The sequence below is a fragment of the Poecile atricapillus genome, chromosome Z, assembly GCF_030490865.1.
Source record: "Poecile atricapillus isolate bPoeAtr1 chromosome Z, bPoeAtr1.hap1, whole genome shotgun sequence".
Taxonomy (NCBI): domain Eukaryota; kingdom Metazoa; phylum Chordata; class Aves; order Passeriformes; family Paridae; genus Poecile; species Poecile atricapillus.
This window is the reverse complement of record NC_081289.1, coordinates 98,033,628-98,051,867: the sequence shown is the minus strand read 5'-3', so window position 1 is coordinate 98,051,867 and position 18,240 is coordinate 98,033,628. Positions and strand designations below refer to the sequence as shown.

General features: G+C 47.6%; 1 protein-coding gene across 6 annotated transcripts in view; it reads left to right on the top strand.

Moving 5' to 3' along the window:
- The first annotated feature begins 3,735 nt into the window (after nt 1-3,735).
- Nucleotides 3,736-18,240, top strand: part of TDRD7 (tudor domain containing 7) — a 47,052-nt gene continuing 32,547 nt past the window's right edge. For 2 of the 6 annotated variants that reach the window (XM_058864782.1, XM_058864776.1), the window contains exons 1-4: nt 3,736-3,965; nt 8,282-8,502; nt 16,095-16,236; nt 17,303-17,516. In XM_058864782.1, the coding sequence (XP_058720765.1) occupies nt 8,296-8,502; nt 16,095-16,236; nt 17,303-17,516 (563 nt within the window). In that variant the 5' untranslated portion in view covers nt 3,736-3,965; nt 8,282-8,295. Of the gene's footprint in view, nt 4,079-6,434; nt 6,995-8,277; nt 8,503-16,094; nt 16,237-17,302; nt 17,517-18,240 lie in introns of those variants that run through there. The other 4 variants (XM_058864781.1, XM_058864778.1, XM_058864779.1 and 1 more) reach the window with 4 other exon arrangements.

Genomic DNA, 18,240 nt, shown 5'->3' with positions numbered 1-18,240 from the left:
TTTCTGCACCGTTCCTTTAACAGTTTCACTTCATGCACACACACAGCACTCTACCAACCCAACCGTACCTCTTTCTCTTCACACTTATATTTGCACACAGGTACACCCATGTCCCTGCAACCACACAGCCAATTCATGTCTTCACACACACAACACATGGTTCTTTCACCCTGCAATTTCTGCCCTTGCTGCTCCAGCAGGTTTCACTGACTGACCCTGCAACAATGCCTCAGCAACACCTGCCCTCATATCTGTCCTCTGCCTAACACAGGCACTGCCCAGGAGGAGGAGGAGCACACGCTGAACCTGCACATCTCCACACAGCAGTGGGCAAATCTACACTGGCCACTTGCATTCTCTCTCATCCTTTCAGAGACTTTGCAGCTGGTGCTCTGAGCTTCAAAGAGTCAGAACAAGTGATTGCCACCTGTGAGAAGAAAATACACAGGAATTCTCTACCTGTCATTGTGGAGATGTCCTGGGCCAGAGAAATGCAGAATTTCCGTCTTGGCTTTAAAACTTTGATGTTAAAAAGCACTCAAGGTCCTCTTCTCCTATGTCTGCCTGCCCATCATCCTATCCTGAGGTTGTCAGAGGTTCTCATGGTTGCTGCAGCATCAAAGGAAATGAGGGGACTAGTCCTGCACTGTCACTCCCAGCAGTTTAAATTCCTGCCCAGCAGGTGCAGGTTTTAGTCCTGTGCAGTCCAACAAATCACAGCCTTGGTGTACTTGGGGCACTGTGAGAAGAAGATGATCTCACAGCTGTGTCATGTGCCTTTCTCACAGCACAAAATTCTGATCAGGCCTGTTACTGGTGGTGTGTCATTACCAAGCTACATGAAGTCTTCCCTGTGAAACTCGTTTTGTCTGGAATTTTGTCTCAGTCGTGGAAATGCAAGACTGTAGAAGACTGTGCCCTAGGGTGAACATGTCCATTCACCTGCTGAGACTGGTAGAGGGCCAACAGCAACTTTTGAAAACAAAACCCTGCTTTAAGCCTTTGTGCAACTGCTGGAAATTATAGACCTTTAAAGTTTTTTTATATAACTCTGGTCAGGGATTTGTTTGCCTTTGCCCAGGGAGAAGGGAATTGAAATTTCTCTTCAAAAGATCCTGTTCACCAGGCATGGCTCTAAAATGTTAACATCTATAGGTTATGAATAGCCATAAAATACACAGGAGATAAACCATTAATGACCATTATTGAACATTAATGAACATTACCACTTCTAGTGCAGTTGGAGATACCTGGGCTGGGAAGAGATTGTTAAGAGAACCAAAGAATGAAGATGTAATTAGCATTGAAGGTGATCAATAAGCAATAGAAAATTGAATACTAAGAACTGTGTAATTTAAGACCAATGAATGTGAGTTTCTTTGGGGCTTAATGTATAAATATGTGAAAAGTCTAGTAAGAAACATGTATGATGGAATGATTTTCACTGCACAATCCAGGCATGTGTGGATGAAATAATTTCTGATGCACATGCTGGAACGAAAAACATCCTGGGCAGAATAAAGTAATGCCTTGATTCTCTGAAAACATGTTGTTGGAGAGTTTCTGTTTTTCCTGCAGTTTTCCCCCAACTATTCACACTTCTGTGTGATATGCCTGTACTTCTCTGTGCTTCTTGATTCTCAAGTCCTTCACACCCTTTTTCTCTCACTACATTGTTGTGTTAGTGCTGCAAATATCTCATTTGACATAGAACAATTGTGTCCAACAATTCTCTGTACAAAATTACTGCCACATTAGACCAAGAGAAGGAAAAGTAAAAAACCAAAAAGTAAGACCTGCTTTTCAAGGCCCAGGATAGTGTTCTGGACAATGGCATAGGTACCATTTACAAGGCCTCGAGCTGTGGGCTGTGAAGCTTGCTCTGTACAAACTTCCCTTGGCCTACAGTCTTGTTTTACTTATTTTAGCTGTGACAGCTAGATTTAGCACAATTAAGTACGAAAATGTCAAAAACTATGAACAAAGAACCTTTGAAGAAAGAGAGTGCTCCAGCCCTAAGCTGGCTGCAATACACATATTCCTTCCTACCAGTTAAAGACAGTGTTGTAACAATACGCATATTCTAGAGGCCATTTATGAGATTCACGACTGTATTGTGATTCTGCAATAATTGGAAATGCTAGAGTCTGCAAAATTTCATGTGCATTTTTACTGTAACTGACGTATCACTCTACTAAATGGAAAACCCTTGTAAATTAAAATAGCCTCAAATGAGTAAACTTTGAATTAAACATAGGATCCTCCATGCGTGGGTTTTCTAAAAATGCTTTGTCAGACGATTCTGGACTCTGGCAGCAAGCAGTCTCTGGAGGCAGTAGCAGTCGTAGCAGAAGGTGGTACTCATCATTGGGAGCCCCTTGCAGGCGCACCCCTGTGAGGTTCTAGGACGTGCCCTTCTGTTGGGCCAGCCTCTGGCTTGGTTTTAAAAGACCTCCAATATTCAGTGATCACACAGCTTGGCCTGATGCTGCTTCCAGCCTGGCTCACAGAAGTGACCATCTGCAGAGAGAGGAATACTGTTGCAGGTGACATGCAGGGTGGCAAGGTTCCTTAATACAGGATGCTAAGGGGTTGCCCATCACTAGTAACCACTTGCATGGGGAACAAATCAGCCATGTGCTTGGAACGCTGAAGAACACAGTGAACGCTGAACCTGTGAGTCTACAAGTTTCAAGTACACAGCAGTGCCTGAGGTGCCTATGCAGATGCACACCACCTGGAGATTGGCAACAACCTGGATATGGGCTAGGCAAGCACAGCCCTCCCAAGAAGGGCTGCAGGCCTAAAGCAGCGCTGGCAGGCACCAAACAGCACCTCCTTGATGGAGCACCCACCTGTGGAGGTGACGAGAGAGCTCCAGCTGCAGAACTAAATTCTGTGGGTTTTGGTACTCTGAAATTGAGGCATTTAAGTGAATTAATTGAAGATCTGCAGGAGTACTGCATAGAGTTCTGGTGCCCCCAACCAAAGGACATGGAACTATTGGAACAAGTCCAGAGAAGGGCCACAGAGTTGCTGAAAAGACTGGAGCATCTTCCCTATGAAGACAGGCTGAGAAAGTTGTGGGCTGTTCAACCTGGGGAAGACAAAGTTATGTGGAAACCTCACTGCAGCCAGTATCTGAAGGCTGTATAGGAAAACCAAAAAGGCACTGTCAGGAACTGTAGTAGCAAGACTAGGATAATCAGATACAAACTGAAAGAGGAGAAATTTAGATTAGATATTAAGAAGAACTTTTTTGCTGTGAAGGTGGTGAGACATTAGGACAGACTACCCAGGGAAGCTGTGGATTCCACAACCCTGGCAGTGTTCAAGGCCAGGCTGGATAAGGCCTTGAATAAATTGTTCTAGTGGGAAGTGTCCCCGCCAATGGCAGGGAGGCTTGGGACTTGATCATTATGTCTTTTGTAACCCTGTAACATTCTGCGATTCTCTGCAGAAGGGAAGCACGGAGCTGTCACTCGTCAGTCGCTCTCTCTAGGAAGAGGACTTTGGCTCCAGCCTTTTAGCACCACCGGTCCCCTGGGAAGACACCACCGGTCCCGTGGGAAGACAGCACAGCGACCTGAGGCGGCACGGGCGCGGCCGGAAGGCGGTCCCGGCGAGCCCGGCGCGGCTCCCGCCCGGCTCCCGCGGGCGAGGGCGCACGTGGCCCTTCACGAGAGCGGCAGGACACGGGTGGCGCGCAGGCGCCCGGGGCCGGAGCGGGCGGGGCGGAGGCGGCGGCCGGGCCGGCCCGCTCAACGGCGGGCGGGGGGGACCGGGCCGGTTGGGCGGCGGCGCCGGGAGCGGCCGCGCAGCCCCTCAGTCCTCGGGCCCGCGCACGGAGGCGGCGGCTCCGCCAGGCCCCGGCCCGGCCTTTGGCGGCTGCGGCAGCAGCACGGGAAGAGTCCGAAAGTCCTGGGTGGAGGAAGTGGGAAGGAAGAAGCGGAACCCCGCCGGGCGTAAGTCCTCGCGGTCTGAGAGGAGAGGCAGCGCGGAGGAGCGGGCGCTGCCAGCCAGTGGGAGGCTGCTCCTCCTCAGAGTCTGTGCGGTGACAGTGTCCCGTCTTTAGCGGGTTAGTGGATGCTTTATGCCTTCGGAGACCTGTGTTCCTCAGGGGAGTGTTTGTAGCCTGCGAAAAGTGAAGCTTCCAGGAGTTCATCCCTCCCTGCGGGAGAGCTGTCCGCATTTTCTCTTTTCCATACCCTGGCTAATGATCCGCAGCGCGGATCATCCGTTCTGAGCATTCTAAAGAAAGTTTCAGTTCAGATGCTGGCAGTGGTGATTTGAGCGATGTGCGCTGACTTAGTGATGATGAGGCGACTCGGGCTCTGTTTCCAGTGAAGTGTCCTGCTGTCTGGAGGCAGTGAACCGCCGGAAGAATGTCATAACTGCTGAACGACCTAATGTTAAAGCAGCTTAGCTCAAAAACTATTTTTAAAAATCTTCGGAAGATACTCTGAGACGTGTAGCTTTCTGTTAATATATCGGTGTTGTCACAATTACTGCCTTAAAAGTGTGCGTAACTGCTGACTGTAGGAATGGGAAGATTGTAAGGTGTGGGTTGAGACTGGATTCAGTTTAACCTTTGTACCCTAGTATCTGTCAGCTCATTTAACTTGTCCTTGTAACTACTCCTTACAATATAGTTTAGGGGTATAGACTTTATAATATGTCATTTGCTATTTCTGATCTAATCCTACTATTGTATTGGTTACAACTAATATGTCTGATACTGACATTGCATCTATTATTTAAAAGAGACAAAACGGTAGACAAAAAGTACCCAAAAAGTTTATCATCAGCTTTTCCATGTCTCTTGAATGAATGTGGCTTGAAACACAGTTGTAGACAGAGCAGCATTTTTTGCTGTAGTTCTCAATGCTTGAGTGTTCAGGATTTTTTTAATACGATCAGGACTTTACACCACTTACACATTTTTATGGTGCATGACATCATTTGAAACTGAGAGGGTCCAAAGGAGATATGAACCTCGTGTGTCTTTTTCTTCTGGCAGGTGGCAATCACGTCTTCTTTGAAGCTCAGAGCACCAGCTGCAAAGTCTCTGAAAGGATGAGAGAGAATGCAAGTGGCCAGTGTAGATTTGCCCACTGCTGTGTGGAGATGTGCAGGTTCAGCGTGTGCTCCTCCTCCTCCTGGGCAGTGCCTGTGTTAGGCAGAGGACAGATATGAGGGCAGGTGTTGCTGAGGCATTGTTGCAGAGTCAGTCAGTGAAACCTGCTGGAGCAGCAAGGGCAGAAACTGCAGGGTGAAAGAACCATGTGTTGTGTGTGTGAAGACATGAATTGGCTGTGTGGTTGCAGGGACATGGGTGTACCTGTGTGCAAATATAAGTGTGAAGAGAAAGAGGTACGGTTGGGTTGGTAGAGTGCTGTGTGTGTGCATGAAGTGAAACTGTTAAAGGAACGGTGCAGAAAAGGATTTGATGCTGTGCCTCATTGCCTGGTCCTGGAGCTGGAGCATCGTGAAGTTGGGTGCAGGAAGGGAGAGACCGAAGCGTGTGTGGTGGAATCTGAAATGTGCTGAGGGTTGGGATTTCTCTTCCTTTTGGACTTGGTGTGTTGTTGCCCAGGGTGACTTCCCCAGGAAGGGAAGCGGTGATGGGAGAGAGTCTCTTCTGCAGAGAGCCTGCAGACCAGCCTTTCACAGGATCCCTCGTGGCAGCACTGCAGATGTGAGAGAGCCTCGTGCAGGCATCCATTGCTCGCCTTGGTGTGCTGGAGGAGGGGCACTCTGGTGGTGTGCCTAGAGCTGGAGCATGTTGAGGAGAGTGAGGTGGCCTTCTCCCGAAGCACAGGCTCTGCTTGTGTTGCACATGAATTGCTGGGGGGTGAAGACCTGGCGTTTGAGGTGCCCCAGTGTGCTGTGCTCAGTGTTGGACTGTAGCCTGTGTGCAGTACACGCTTTGAGATGAGGGTTGTTGCTGAGTTGTGTGAGAGTTCTATGTGGCTTTGGTCCATGGCCGTGGCAGGGAGGTTCCAGTGGCAGGAGTGTCCCTGTGGTGAGTGAGCACCCAGGAGGAGGAGGCCCAGCGGGGAGCACAGAGCCTGCCCTGCAGCACTTGTGCCTGGCGCTGGCCAGTGTTCCGTGGGTGTAGCTGGGTGTTCCTGGGGAAGCCCTGTGTGTGTGCAGGCCTGTGAGTTGAGGGGCTGGGAGGGCTTTAGGTAGCGCTGGCTCCCGCTTTGGAACTGCCTGCAGCGCTGCCCAGGCTTCCTGGGCCAGAGCCCTGGCTGGAAGGTTTCTGCCACCATTTTGTGGGAGGGAGCTGCCATTTTGTTCAGTGCTGCAGCTCCTGCTTCCTTGTACCAGGAAGTAGTAGTCAGATATCAAAATGTTTATATGCAGCACAGGCACGGATTACGTAGCTAGTTAGAGATGTCTGTATGAAGAAGTGAATCAGTAAATTTATATTTAGATATGCTAGTTCTATATACTTCTAGAGGTATATAAAATGAGACATTTGTAATGGTAAAATCTAAGGCTGAGGTAGATAAAGCAGTCTTTCTTCAGAGCTGATGGAATGAGTCTGTAGATGTGAATGAAATGCATTGCACAAAGATAAAAGGTAGGTTTGGGCCTTCCGCTTTGCATGGCTGCAGAAAAAGCACTGAGCTGTTTGGGGAAGAGCCAAGAGGTGTCACAGAGCCCTGGGAAATGCCCGAGGGCTGTGGAGCTGTGTGAGGTGACCACCAGGCAGGCCTCAGGAAGGCCTGTGTCATGTCCCCTGTCTGTCCCTCAGTCCAGGCTGAGAAGGTTCCATGCCTGGGCAGAGCCCAGTGGGATGGTCATGTAATGCGTACCCCTGGGGCAGGCTCTGGGCATCCCATGGCCCTACCAGACATGAGCAACAGAGGTTGAAAAAACAGAAGGCCAGGACAAAATACCTGTGTCAGAGGATCACGTGCCTGTGGACTTAAGTTGTGTTTTCGCTCTGAAGAGTCTATGGAATCGAGGCGTTGTACACTTGTGGGTAAGACATTGCATGCCCCAGATGCATGCTGTTTCCATGGTGGAGTTGAGACATGTACATTGGTGCAGGTTCTGGCTCAGGGGCATGCAGAGGAGCTCTGGTCCCTCTAGAGGGACACCCCCACCTCAGAGTGCAGGGCGCTGTGACAGCAGGTGGTGGTTGTGATCTGTCTCACTTTCGGTGGGAGTTCTGGCCCCACAGCTAGTAAGGTGTCATCAAATCACAGAATATCCAGAACTGGAGGGGGACACACATAATCCAACTCCTGGTCCTGTGCAGGAGACTCTGAATCACACCGTGTGCCTTACACCATTGTCCAAGTGCTTCTTGAGCCGTCAGACCTGGTGCTGTGGCCACTTTCCTGGGGAGCCTGTTCTAGTGCTCTAGTCACCCTCTGGGTGAAGAACTTTATCTTTATATCCAACCTAAACTTCCTCTGACAGAACTTTGGGCCATTCCCTTGGGTCCTGTCACTGGTCACAAGAGTATGGATATCTGTGTCTGCCGCTCCTCTTCCCCTGACAAGGAAGCTGTAGACTGCAATGAGGTCTCTCCTCAGTCTTCTCTAGTCTGAGCAGACCAAGTGACCTCAGCCACTCCTCATATTGGTTCCCCTCACAGCCCTTCACCATCTTTGTTGCCCCGCTTTGGACACTCTATTAACAGCTTAATGTCTTTCTTTGTGTGGCACCCAGACCCGCCCCAGCACTCGAGGTGAGGCCACCCCGGTGCAGAGCAGAGCAGGACAATCCCTCCCTTGCCCGTCTGTGATGCTGTGCCTGATGCACCCCAGGACACAGGTGGCACTCCTGGCTGCCAGGGCACTGCTGAACCATGTTCAGCTTCCCATTGGCAGGACCCGCAGGCCACTTTCCAGAGTGCCTTTCATTCCCCAGTTATACACACATCCAGAATTGCCCTGTCCCAGGTACAGTATCTGGTACTTGTCTGTGGTAGGTCAGTTGCTTAACAGTGCCCACCCCTCTTCTGGCCGTGTGGCCTCATGATTGGCAGAGCTAACATGTGCATGATGGCTGCTGTGCTCCTTTGTCAGCACTTTTTGACAATGTCATGCCGTGTGTGTTTCATACCGTATTATGCTTGCCTTGCACAACCGTGGCCCTACAGCTCTATCTACCCAGAAGTATTATGGTCTCCAGAGATGACCCACTGCGTTGTGCATTCTAGCTTGTAGGGGGAGGGAGTTTGAATAGTAAAAGCCAGTGATTTTTGTTTGTGTATATAAAAATGCTTTTTTTCCCCCCTTTTTCTTTCTTTTGGAGGCAGGCGTATAGGTGAAGATGCAGGAGCCAGAATTTGTTGCAAAAGCCTTGCGAGCTGTTCTTCATGCCTTTAAAAATGGCATACGTTTGTCAGAACTTCAGAGTGAATACAGATCCCTGACCAATGAGTTGATTCCCTTCAGGCACCTAGGATATGACACACTGGAAGGCTACTTGGAGAGTATCCCAGGAGTGGTCAGAATGGAAGAGAACAAAATGGGAGAGGTAAGAATCAGTTACAGTTCAGAAATTGCTTTTGTGATTGCACAATGTTCCTGGTTCATAGCTTTACCTCCTTTTGTCCTGTGGATTTCTGTAGCATGCATATGTTGCACTAATTCTGGGAGAGGTGGAAGCTGTGACATGAGATACTAAGTGCTCCTTATTTTCCTGCCTCTGCATTCCAGACCCAAGGTTGTCTATGCAAAAGGTGTAAGGTTGCAGAGCTTTTTCCTGGAAATGTGAATTCTGTATGGAAAGATCATTTGCATGACTGTGGAGATCTTGCCCCTTTCTCAGCATTTCTGACTTTGGAGGAGATACTAGTGGCTTGTCCTGGGACCTTAAAGAAGGTTTACTTGTGTGTGTTAATCATCTCTTCTCGGTGGGGTTTAGCATCTTTTTTTTTTTTTTTTTTTACAGTGAAACTGTTAAGTGCTGTTGCTTATAAGCCTGACAGTGCATGCTTTGGACTTAGTATTCATGTTTTTTATGGGTTGCAGTGTAACAGGACTGCAAATATGTGCTGCAGTGAGGAAGAGCTCCTGTAGGTGAGCTACCTTGCTGCAGCAGTTGCAAGCAGTGCCTCAGTTTGGCAAGCATGCAAGGGATAAAGGGTCGTCACGCAGATCAGGAAGGAGAAGCAGATCTTAGCAGAGGATTGGTGTGGTAGAAGAGCTGTCCTTTATTCCTTGCTCATGCTGCAGGTGTCTAACCGGTGTCTCCTGGTGGCTGCCAGCTTTGAAGCAGCTTGCCCAATAGTCTGGACTTCCTGATTTGAAGTCAAAATGCATTCTCTTGATAGCTGGTGTAGCTGTGTGACTTGCAGATAATCTGCGTGACAGGCTTGAAGCCTCTCCCTTGTTGGAGCTATATCTGGGTTCCTGAAGTCTTTGTAGCCTGAGGCAGAGCAAAAAAGCTAATGGATATTTGTCACAATGTACAGCTGTCATTGCAGGTCTGAAGAGACAGGACTTAAGACTGAGCTTCCTTGTTTGCTCAGCTGGATTGGGATAGCATCTGGGAACTCGTTAGCTGTGTGGTGAGAATACGGTGAGAGGTATCCTGGGTTTTGTTCTGATACGTGGAAATGTGGCTGTTTTTAAGCAACAGGTTCCCTTTCTACATATTTACATCAGAATTTGCCCTTTTACAGCAGATAAGCAAGTTTGGGCTTCTTTTTCTCCAAAGCCTGCCTCAGCTGCAGCTGCATCAGTAACAGGATTGCAGGTACCTCAGGTCTGGGAGCATTTGTGATCCTGCAATTAAATGCTTCCTTGTGGTGGTTCTGGCAGATAGCCATCTGTTTCTAACTAGGGCCTTGCAGTGTGTAATCTGGTATCCTCCTATTCCCTTGAGATCCTAGTTTATCCACTAATACGATGTGTGCTGAGAGCCTTGTGAACTCTTGGATGGCACTACAGGCAGTCACTTCCTTGTGGCAGCTGTTACAAGACAGTGAAATGTGGCTTTAGGAGGTGAAAAAGGAGAAAGTGACTAAACAGGGCACTTGAGGTAGTTGAGGACTCACTCTGGTTCAGAAGTGCCAACTGTGCATGGCTGAAACAGCTGAGAGGAAGCATTTGTTGAACACCTGGGAGGTAGGAGAGGTGCAAAGACTGAGCCGACATTTCTGCTTGATGCCCCTCCTGTTGCCACTGTCCATAGTGTCCCCATGGCAGACATTAAGCAGAGGGTGGCAAACATAATTATGCACTGATGTGGGCTGCTAAGCTACCTGGGACTGCTCCCATGTGCTTTCTTGCTACAGGACCTGGGCTACATGTCATCATAAGCCTATTCTCTTTGTTAACCTCTCTCCAGCATACTTGAGCTCCATTATAGGCTGATACCATAGCTCAGAGTCCACACAAGGCCACTGCAAGAGCACACAGCCAGCCATTCTCTCTTCATGGCTCTGGAGTACCCTGACTTCCAAAATGTTCAGCCTCTTCTTTTAATCCCCTGGTGGGCAGTGGGGCAGGACAGCAAAGACATGCACATCCAGGGGTCTGGTAGCAGTTGATGTTCCTGACTGCAGCCTAGATAGTCTTAAAAGGACTTTCCTTACTGCTAGGACAGCTGTCCAAGACGTGCCACAAGAATTGTATTCAACAAGGAATAGTATAAAGTAGGCAGTAAATAATACAAATTCATCTTAAAGTGCCACATGATACGTGCTGCCTAAAGTATTTGTGGGAGGTGAATATTAGCTAGGTAACTGAGGCTGAACAGACTGATTATCTTGGGAGGGCAATGATATAAATTGTCCTTTGTTCCGCTTGCTACTGAACACTAATTTAGCTGTCTTGAACAATGTGGGAAAGATTAAAGCTGATGACTTTTTCTTTAGGCAGTAGATACATCCCCTAATTTCCGCAGAAGATGAGAATTAAGTTCAGCGTGCAGAAAGCACTGCAAGGGGACTCATTGAAATACTGTGTACCTGCAACAGGTGATTGTATAATTTCAAGGAACCCTACTTTGCTTTGCTTCATATTCATTTTTAAGAGGGGTGTTGTTGCACCTTCCTGTAAGAAAACTTTGACTTCTGCTTGAATAATTAAGCCCCTTCAAAAGGAGAAATTTGAAGACTGCTTTGCTCTGCTCATGCAAACCACCCCCTTTTACATCTAAATTCATTTTAATTCAAACTATTTTGTTAAATTTTGTAGCTATGAAACAAGGGAAGGAAATGCTGAAAATCTCTTAGAACGTTAGTGACAGGAAAAACCTGAAGTGTACCAAAGATGTGAAAATGTGCATTTAAAAAACTATGATAAACTGTATAGGGACAAAAAACTTTTGTATTGAGACTATGAGAACAAAGGTCAAATGATCTATCCCATGCATCCACTCCCATTAGCTAGGAGTTTGTGGAAGGCCCTCATATGCTTTTCTGGAAGTGTGCACAACCAGACATATCTTTGAAGTGCCAGCACAAAACTGTCCACAGCTTGGGTACAACCAGAAGAAACTAGAGATCTTTGTGTTGTTCAGGGCTGTGATCTCTTTTGAAGTCATGGAGAGTTGTTGCAACAGGTCACACATCCAGCATGCTGCTGTGGGTTGACATTGGCTGCTGAGGAGTTACAGGCTGCAGTGGTGAATAGGAGGAGTTCCTGTGAGACCTTTTGAGTTTGGGAGCAGTGGGGATGCTGGGAGCTGTCTTGGGACAGATGATGAGATAGCAAGACCTTATGAGTAGTGACAGACCAGTGTATGGGAAATGTGTTGGCTGTCTGTTAAAAATGGCTTAGGTGGGAAGAGGTGGTGGAGAAAGCAGACAATGCCTTCATTTGACAGCTGCAAGAAGCCTTTCATTTGTGGGCTTTCATCCTCATGGGGGACTTGGGCCACTGCCATACCTGCTGTAGGGAGAAGACATCCAAGTATGAGCAATCCAGGTTGTTTCTGGGGTCTGCTGCTCTCAACATCCTGACACATACAATGAATCAATGAGGAGAAATGCTCTGCTGGACACGGTCCTTGAAAACAAGGAACAACAATTGCAGATGTAAAGGCTAGGAAGAGCCCTGTCTGTGGTTAGATGGTGTCTGTAAGCCTGAAAGGAGAGAAACAAAGCAAAAAGTAGCATCAGCAATGCAGGACTTCAGGAGAGCAGACTTTGGCCTGTTCAAGAATCTGCTTGGGAGACTTATGGAATACAGTCCTGAAGAGAATGATCCAGGAAAGGTAGTGAGCTTTCAAGGATTGCCTCCTCCAGTTTGAAGAATGGTATATTCCAATGACTGGGGAAAAAAGCAAAGAGGGCCAGGAGCACTGCCAAAGCTGAGCCATAAATGGAAGCATGCATGAGGTGGAAGCAGGGAGAAGCAGCCTGGGGGGATTGCACAGATGCTGACCGAACGAATGTACATGGACCTAAGAACGACTGTGTTTACTATTGATTATTTGAATAACATGAAGACCAAGACAAAGTGTCTCTCCACTTGAGAACCAGTGCTCCCAGGGCACTGCCAGTTTTGAGAAAGTGCTTCCAAAGAAAGTCCTTAAAATAGCTGGTTAAGTGTACAGGCAATGGGAAGAAACAGGGACAGGGATACAGGACCAACAGGAAAATTGGAAGAAAGAAGGTACAGCAGATGAGGACCTTCAGCCTTTTGCTGTGTTTTACTTCACTAAAGCATTATCAAGTCCATAGTCAAAGAGCATTGTTTCATAGACATCTGTGAAAGGGTGAAGAGTGAAGGATTTCAGGTTCACCTTTCACAAAGATGTGTTATGACTCAGGTACAGGCTGCTATATGACAAAGTCTCTGTCTTAAGCAAGGTTGGAGAAGGTACACGTGGGTGAAGAAGGAGCTCCTGTCTTAAATCTACCATTACAGGCATGCACACAGGAGGTAGAAACAGAATTGAATGAGATGGAAGGAGTATAGAGATACTATAGAAATAGGTAGAGGAAAGTGCAGGGCAAGGAATTCTTAACCTTGTTGGGGAAGATTAAGATAGGGAACATTTGGAAAAATGGAATGTGCACAAGTCCACAAGATTATTGCAGTGCACCCACAGGTGTCAGTTACCTTGGAAAGGTTATGGTAGTTCGTGGGAGGTTCTTGAGGACTGAAAGAAAGCACTGCCCCTCACCAGGAAGGGTGGGAAGATCAGCCTGATGTTGAACTGTGGGAAAGTCGTTGAGTGTGTAATCCTGGAAAGCTGTTCCAGGCACTTAAAAGACAAGGAATGTCAGTAAGGGTTTACCAAGTGAAAATCATATGTGACCAAAGAAGTACCCTTTCAAATTGAGATGGTTGGTTGAATGGAGAGCATTGGATGTAGTTTAACTGAATTTTGGTGGGGATTGTAATATCCTCTTCTGTAACAAAACCCATTGGGAGACCACTTCAAAGTGATGTGCCCTAGGAGTAGATGCTCAGAAACTGCTGTCCAACATGGTCATGAATGACCAAGGTGATGGGACAGAGGTCATCCTTAGAAAATGCGTAGATGACAGGAGAGACTGATAGAGCAGACAAATGTACTTGTTCAGAGGGATCTCAAGAAGCTGGAGAATTGGAGTAGCAGGAATTCTTTGTAGTTCAGTATAGAGAAATGCCAAGTCCTGCACCTGGGGAAGAAAAACCCTATGCTCCTGTATAGTTTTGAGGTTGACCAGATGAAAGGTAGCTTGTAAGAGAAATGCCCTGGAGTTCTGGTGGGTGCAAAGTTCATAGTAAGCAGGGTGTCATTGCAGAAAAGGAGACCAACAGCCTACTGGGATTCATTAGGAAGAGTTGCCAGCACTCTGACAGAGGTGATTATTCTCCTTTGCTCAGCAGCAGTGAAACCACATCTTGTTCTAAGCTTCTCAAGACAAACATGGCCACACTAAAGCAAGTTCATGGAATGATTGTGAAGGTTAGGAAGGGGCTGGAACATAAAATCTCTGATACGGGGCTGAGAGAGCAGGGATTGTTTGTGCTGGAAAAGAGAAAGCTCAGGGAAATCTTATCCATATATTTCTTAAAGGGAGTGAAAAAACCACAGAGCCAGACTCCATCTCCAGTTCTCATTGGTATTCAGTGAACAGACAAGAGACAACAGAAGGAGAGTGAAATAAAAGCAGTCCCATGTAAACATTAAACAGCCCACTTTTTTACCGTGAGGCTGGCTAAACAATAGAAGAAGATGTCCAGGGTGACTGAGAGTTCTTCATCCCTGGGGATATTCCACCACCTAACTAGGTCTAGTTGATGCTGCTTTAAGTAAACATACTGTATACCATAGACTGTAGCAATGTTTACCAACCTCAAGTTTTCTGTGATTCCTGGTGTTTAATCACTACAGTGGTGAGAATGCTGGATTGCTGTTTTTATTAGTGCTGACTGTGCAGCAGGGACACTGTCTGATTTTTAAGCTGGAGCTCCTGGGGTAGGAGAGCTGTCCCTCAGAAGGAGAGACCCTCCCTGCAGTGGCTCTGTGTTGAGCCAGCCCAGCAAAGGTGCTGGGTGTGTGGCAGAGGAGGAGGAAGAGGAGCTGGAGAGCACTGCAGGAAGAGGTGCCTGGTTTCTAGTGTCATCATCCATTGCCCATATTTTGCTGGGCTGTTTGGGTCACGCTGGGAGACTTGAGAAGATCCCTGGAACAAGCTGTTGCTGCTTAGCAATGTCTTGTTTTTCTTGTTTTTCCTCTTTGACAGCCCTGTCTTGGTTGTGAGAAAAGATGCTTTTTGGAGCTGCTGTTTGCTAAATTTCAGAGGTGCTGGTGAAGTTCCTGAGTTTCTCTTGCCCTGCCCCTGTACAAAATGGTCATCTCTGATGTTTGCTGGAGTCCATGGCTAGCAACACAGCAGTGCTGGCCGTATGGCACTGCTGAGAAAGGGGCCCTTTCTCAACCTCTACCGCTACCACAGAACATGACTGAGACTGCAGACTTCCATTTTTTTAGTAGTTTTGGGGTAACTGCCTGTGTTGTTATGGAGTCCTGGAGGAGTACTCATCCAGCTGCCTTTGCAGGAGTTGAATGGCTGTCCAAGGATGGGCTGTTGTTGGGGGCCAGCCCAGTGCCTGTGAGGCGATTGTTGCAGCCAGGATAGTTGTGCAGTTTCTTTGGTAAGTGGAGCAAAGGAAACTGCTCCACATGGTCATTGTGGTGCCAGAGCCTCTAGTGAGCCTTGGCAGGAGGAATAAAGGATAGGCTGCAACCCCATGGCTTCCCAGAGTTACAAGGCAAGATTGTGGGCCTGTGGGGTGGGAGTTAGAAACCAGACTGTTTCTCAGAGGGGCCCAACCTAATGTGGAAGGGCAGTGAAGAGGCTCTGTTTGTCTGCTTTGCTGATTTCTGAGGTTCACTGAGGTTTCTTCTGGGGTTTCACAGACGGAGAGTGTTGGAACCCCAGGCACAGAGAATTTCATGCTCTCTGTGCTGACAGGCACAGACCCACAAGAGAACACTGTGTTTGAGACCATGGAAAAGGCTTCTGAAATTGATAGATAGAACTGAAACTGTGAGTGTGTAGTTTAAACAGAAGTGTGTTACAGCACTTAGTGGGAAATTTAGACTTTAAGATTATAGAATATAGTGATATATATGCAACAAGATGGAGAGTTTAGGGCATTAACCTGCCTTTTTCTTTCACCTTCTTCTTCATGGATTTTAGTAATATTGTGTGGTTGGATATAGAAGTCCACAGTGCGGAACACAAGCATTTGGTTATTGGGTTATAAGTAAAAATAAATAAATTGGCATTTTATAATTGGGTAGTTGACACTTAAAAGGCCTTGGGAAGAGATAGCTGGGGCTCCATTTTCTAGACTGTTAGCTTAGTGTGCAGACAAACTTGCTGTCTGTGAGAATGTAATAGATAAGAAAAGATAAACAACTAAGTCCAAACATGAAAACTGTCTCTCTTCTGCTTATTAATCCTGACCTTGAGGAAAAAGAGCCCAGAGACTTTCCATAAGTGAGATCTCCAAGATCCGTGTCTGCTGCTGAAGCCTTTCCTGAACTGCCTGCTGGCCTGCATGATCCAGGAGTTACAGGCTTGGAAAGGGATACAAGTAATTCTGAGGGCTGTGGATGAGCATGGGTCTCACTGACTGCTTTTTCCCCTGTCTCTTTCCTGCTCCAACAAGGTCATTTGCCATGCTGTTAGTTGCAGTGAAACTGTGCAAGTTGCTCAACTGGTGGCCCGACAGAGGAGTTCCAAGAAGAAAACAGTCCGGCAGGTGAACTGTCAGATGAGGCTGAAGAACACATCTCCAGTCAGTTTATCAGGTAAGCCATAGGCAGCTCTAAAGGGCCTGCCTTTATGAAAGTACTGTGCAGCTGCTGCAGCAAAAATCTTGGCTGTGTGAGTGTGTCACCTACGGCCATGAGTTCCATGGTCCAGGTGGAGAGTTCTTGGGAGGATGAGTGTTCTTGACAAGGGTGCTTATATCTGAAAGCCATGATCAGAGGGAAAGCCTTTTTCAGGAGTGTATATGAGATGTGAATGATCTTGAAAAACAAAGTCATTGTAAGATGCGTGGCTTCACTTTCATGTTCTCCTGCTTCTGTGAGAAACATGGTTGAGATGCAGGCAAAAAATGTGGCAATGAGCCTGCTTGTTCTTTATGGCTGGCCTTGGCCTGTTGTGGACTGAGAGGATTCAACCATTTTCTCACAGTGAGGAGTCCCTGAGCATCATCTGTGGCTATTTCAGCAGCTCCTGTTGCTGATGCCAGTGCCACAGTGTCACAAAAGTTCTGATGCCCATTTTTGGCCCTTTTACCTCTTACCTTTTGCATAAGCTGCTGTAGGAGTGTTTTCCTAAAGTGTGTGTCAGGTTTTCCTCACTGCTGTGCTGTTGTGTGACTGTGGAATTGGGCCTGGGATTAAGCCCAGGCAAGACCCATTTGCTTGCAGGTTGGCAGCTTGGAACAACAGTGGGTCTCACAGTTTGTGTGTATTGTGTGTTGTGTGTAATGAAGTGTTTGCTGCTTCTTGCTTTTTTACAAGGATGCCAGTTAGATAGCTGAACTAATGGCTCATATCCCAGTTGAATGACAGGGATTATAAAGGCAGGTTGGTTCACTGTTCTTGAACATCAGTCCCCTTGGAAGTGTTTGAAACCTTCAAAATTGATGCAGCACATAAACAGTAAAGTGACCAAGAGTTTGTTTATCCCACTGCTAACATGGTGTGTCCCTCTGTGTGTATAACTTGGCCACATCTGCTGTGGTGGGAGTTCAGGTGTCCACAAGCCAGAGTAGAGAAGAAACCCTTTGGATGGCAGTACAGAAGGTGCCGGGGACTGGGTGGAGGAGAATGCTACTCATGGCTGTACCTGCAAACTCTTTAGGAAAGCCCAAAGGAACTTTGCGTCAACCTCGGTCTTTGAGCATGCCAGAAGAAGGCAGTAAGAGGCCTGTTCCTCGCCTGCCCCGAGGCAGAGAAGTGGCATGTGGAGGTGTGAAACCTGTTGTGGAGAGTGCACGATCTGCCTTACCTTCAGCTGCTGGGAGTGGACCACCTAAAGAAATCCCCATGCAGAGGCATGTCACTGTGGTAAACAGGTCAGTGTGTGTGTGTGTGCGTGTGCGTGTACACAAGTGAGGGGAAGTTAAGTGTGATGGACCTGTGGATGCCACCATGTAAGTAGTGCCTTTTGGGATCCAGTGGGAATCCAGGCTTCTGCCCTTGCAGCAGGTGAAGCCAGAACATAGGATGGAACCCCAGGAAGGAGACAGATGATGTTTTGCCTTTTTGGATGCTGCCATAGCTGGTTTCTGCTCTTGGCCTGTTCCCGTGTTTTCTGGGGAGAAATGTGGCCAAAGGTGTCACAGCAAGGGAGTGTCGGGCTGTTGCCCTGGCCCAGGAGGGAGTGGTTGTGGCCAGACAACTGTGGTTGTGTGACAGAAAGCAGGAGGAGCAGATTTGTGTGCAGGGACAGGTGATGTGTGTTGAGGGTGATGGTTGTCTTCAGGCAGCTGCTCTTTCTCTCTCGCCTGACTTCTGTGTTGCAGCATCAGTGTTTGGGTCCTTTCTCAGCGTTCGTGGAGCCAGGAGCCACCTGACCATGTTTGGGTGAACTGGAGATGAGGGCTGGAGCTGCAGTTCTGCTGGGTTAGCGGTACACGCTGCTTTTCAGCCCCATTTGAGCCTCTCTAATCTGGGTGGCTTAGTCAGCTGCTGCCCCATCATTTCTTTCTGTGTTGTTTTCGGCTGCCCTGGGCCGTCAGCTGACAGCGGTGAGAAAGTGTTTGCTGTTGCTCATTGTGGCTGTGCTAAGTCGGCTGG